Raw genomic sequence first — 4,114 nt, 5'->3', positions numbered from 1 at the left:
GAAATTACATTTCCTACTGCCCAATAGAAACCTGGCAGCTTGCTTCATGAACACTCACACACACCTTCAGCTACTGCATCTCTGTGCTCTAAGATTATAGCACTACCTAGAGGAACCTTGTATTGCTCTCGGGTTACTTTTTTGTACACTGGGAAAAAAATGAATTTCTTATTCAGTATTGTTTTGTCTTATACAGTGCTGTTTTGTCTTTGAAGTTTATTGTTCATACCCCATTGACATTTTTTTTTCTTCTTTTAAGTATAAACTCAAAACTTAAAATTAAACTTAATCAAGCTAAATTTTGATATAAAAAAAAAAAAAATGAATATGTACTAGTAAGTACTAATAAGTAAAGTAAGCTAATAAATAAGCTTTATAAGTGCTAATAAACAGCCAATATGTTAATAATAGGCATGCTAATAAGCAACTAGTTAATAGTGAGAATTGGTCCCTATACTAAAAAAATTAAAAATAAAAATAAATAAATCACTCTTTGCATTGTAGCTTGTGAGAATTAATAAAGTTAGAAATGTATGAACTTTGCTTTTTTCTGTACATTTCTATGGAGACAAAAAAATGGACACAATTTAGTCAGTTAACATTGATGTACAGTAAAAGTATAAATCAATAAAATAAAGTTTATTAGCGTAAATAAAGCTGATCATTTAAACTCAAATGGAAAATTTCTAAATGAAATCTTTAGCTTATAATAGCAGACATTTGTATCTGGTTTTACGTCAGAACCCAGTGGCCGGCTGCATATGATGCTTAGAATAGTCTTACATGTTAGTAATCTAGTTATTTTCTTTACGCTAGTTGCATAAAATGTAGATTTGTCTAATATGAATCTGAAAAATAATAACTGCTTGTTGGTCAGACTAGCTCTTAAGACGCAGTTTTAACATACAGTAGATGTTTATGTAACTGGTCCCAGATTTTACAATTGTGACCCAACACAGTACTAAACCTAACCTTAATTTAATGTGGTCTGGGTTTTATTTTCTTGCATAGATTTGCTGACGTGCCCAACCAAGTTTAGCAAATCACTGGTGAATTTCAACCAAAATATTATATATGGTTGAAACAATATGGGAAGTGTTTTTTTTTTTTTTTGTATTGCCTTTTTCTCAGGAAGCAGATCTGAGAAGCAGAAGAGTTTCTTCAGAGAAAGCTTCATTTTTTTCCCCTTTGTAATCTTTATGAATGATTTAATACATAATCCACTGTTGTGCACAAGAAACAACTGAGACATAAGAGTCTCAGTTCAATCACACAATCTTTTTTTATTTATTTTTTATTTTTTACAGATCAAAATTTTGACCATCAGTATTCTAATTCTGACTTCACACTGTATAAAGCAGATTATAAGAGACGGATATCAATGATGAGTCTAAAATGCACAGAAATGAAGATGGATGAATCGTCCCTGACTTGTCACATATTATCATATCTTTTTAAAGACGTGTCCCTGACATTTCTTTCTGTTCATCCAGCCTGTCGGGCTGTCCAATAGCGGCTGCAGAGAAGCTGGCCAAAGCCCACGAGAAACATCAGTCATGTGATGGAGGCAAATCCAACCAGGCTTCAGATCGTGTGCTCAGGTAACTGCTCCTCATTGCTTACACTGACACAACAGATCAAGCTGAGAATTTGTTTCTTAGCTGGAAACTGAGTACATTAAAATAGGCAACAATCTGTGTTGAATTTTCTGTGCAAAGTTCATGAAGTGGAGAGTATGCATTCATTCATGATACACCATAGACCGCTGGTTGAATCTGTTCCAGGCCCATGTGCTTCGTCAAACAGCTGGAGATTCCACAGTACGGCTATAAAAACAACGTGCCCACTTCAACCCCACGATCCAACCTGGCCAAAGAGTTAGAGAAATACTCCAAAACCAACTTTGACTACAACAGCTATGACAACACCAACATCTACAGCAAACGGCACACTGCTGCACTCAAAGTCCACAGTCGGGACACACTGCCCAAAACTGATGATGGTAAGACCACAGCATTCACGCGTCTGCGCTATGATATCAATACACGCCACTGTTCAAAAGTTTGGGGAAATCATTGTAATATGCTGATTTGATGCTCAGTTATTGTTAGTGAGCAATTATTAATAATGGTTCTTATTATTATCAATGTTGAAAACAGTTGTGCTATTTCATATTTTTGTGGAAACTGATACTTTTTTTTCCTTTCAGCATTCTTTGAATAGAACGTTCAAAAGAACACTTATTTGAAATAGGCATCTTTTGTGAACATTATAAATGTCTTTACTATCACTTTAAAATGTTTAAAATGTCATTGCCAACTTTTGTTATTGTTAACTAAAACTAAAACCATAAGAAAGTAAATTGCTGAAAAATACTGAAATAAAATAGAATATTACATTTACATTTATGCATTTAGCAGACACTTTTATCCAAAGCGACTTACAGTGCATTCATGCTATACATTTTCTACCAGTATGTAGAATTATGTATAGTATATTATATACTATATAATAACTAAATAGTCTAAAACAAATTACTAAAATTACTAAAAACTCTAGACATTTTTTTAAATGACAAAAACAACAAAATTGCTAAAACAGAAATATAAAAATCTGAACATAAAGTCTAGTTCAAAATATTAATAAAAACTTAGTAGTATAAAACGTGGTAGTATAAATCATAATGACCCCGAACGTTCAAATGGTAGTGGTGTATAAGATACACAGCAACCCCAAAAAAAATAAAAATAAATATCTGGACACATATGTTACTGTTTAAAATGTCTGAATGTTATTGCATTAGATGATAGCAAAACATCAAAGTAAATGTTCTCTCAATTTCTGCAGGAGCTTTTCTCAGAATTAACTTTACTTTGCTTGAGCCATTTTTGTAATGACTTTTGACTAACAGAACCCCCCAAGGAACAGCTGTACAGTGACACTTTTTTTTTTTTTTAATTAAACAGCAGGAAGTACGGAAATATATGTTCTGTGGTGACAGGGGTGGATGGCCTGTCAAGGAAAATTACAAAGATCTTATAACGCCATATTTTATTCTAACAACATGAACATTTATGGACATAACATGTGTTACAGATTTCAGTTTAATAAAAAGGTTATTCCCACGTATCTGATTGAGACTCAAATCTGTAAAAGATTTTACAGAGTTAAAGCAGATTATTGAGCTGATTAATTGATTTTTTTTCTGGATTATATACCAAAACTATAACATATGTAAGCAATAAGGTATGAGAGGCCGTGCTGTATCGTGAATAAATCACGGCTGAAGGGCGTTGTTTGGCACAACACGAAGCGGAGTAATGACTAAAATATGACTAAAATAGTCATATTTTAGTCAAAAATTTTTTTGGGTTGCTGTCTCTTATACACCACTACCATTTTAACATACTGGTAAAAAATGTATAGCCTGAATGCACTGTAAGTCGCTTTGGATAAAAGTGTCTGCTAAATGCATAAATTATTATTATTAAATTATTACCATTTGAACGTTCGGGGTCATTATGATTTATACTACCAAGTTTTATACTACTAAGTTTTTATTAATATTTTGAACTAGACTCTAATCATCCGCTGTGTCATTTATTTTTTTAACACCATATATTATATTTTCTCACACACAAACATCTGCTTATCTCTCAGCATGAGAAAACGTCTGTTTTCAGTCTTTTGGTTTTAAATAGGGATGCGCTGATCCGATATTCATATCGGGTATCGGCTCTGATAGTGCCATTTTTCTCGGATCGGGTATCGGTCAGAGAGAGCTGATCCAAATCCGAGATTTATTTATTTATTTTTTCTCGATTGTGCGAATTATTCTGTGTTACTTCTGAATCCATACGATAGCTTAATGTGAGCTACATATGAATATTTAAGTCCTTACATTAAAGTTCACACAAACTCTTTTCTCGGCTGTGGCTGTCAGTCATTCGTTCAGCCTTTAAACCCTGGGGCAAGTTCAAGCTCAAACCGGTGTGCACCTTTTTGCTACGGTTTCCGGTTTGAACGACATGTTTCCTGTAAACGGTGTGCAACGGGGTTTGAGATGCGTTTTCTCTTGTTTGGTGGGTGTGTCAAACATGTCAGCCCAATCAGC

At 33.6% G+C, this 4,114-nt stretch overlaps 1 protein-coding gene across 1 annotated transcript in view; it reads left to right on the top strand.

The window, feature by feature from the left end:
- Positions 1 to 4,114, top strand: part of myt1lb (myelin transcription factor 1-like, b) — a gene marked incomplete at its 3' end in the record, with an annotated part of 141,494 nt that overhangs the window by 96,048 nt on the left and 41,332 nt on the right. Inside the window, exons 11-12 of the mRNA XM_016480462.1 lie at positions 1,494 to 1,601; positions 1,785 to 2,002. Coding sequence (XP_016335948.1) covers positions 1,494 to 1,601; positions 1,785 to 2,002 — 326 coding nt within the window. The remainder of the gene's footprint in view (positions 1 to 1,493; positions 1,602 to 1,784; positions 2,003 to 4,114) is intronic.

This window comes from Sinocyclocheilus anshuiensis, unplaced genomic scaffold (genome assembly GCF_001515605.1).
Source record: "Sinocyclocheilus anshuiensis isolate Anshui unplaced genomic scaffold, SAMN03320099.WGS_v1.1 scaffold161, whole genome shotgun sequence".
NCBI classification, from domain to species: Eukaryota; Metazoa; Chordata; class Actinopteri; order Cypriniformes; family Cyprinidae; genus Sinocyclocheilus; species Sinocyclocheilus anshuiensis.
This window is presented reverse-complemented; position numbering and strand designations above follow the sequence as displayed.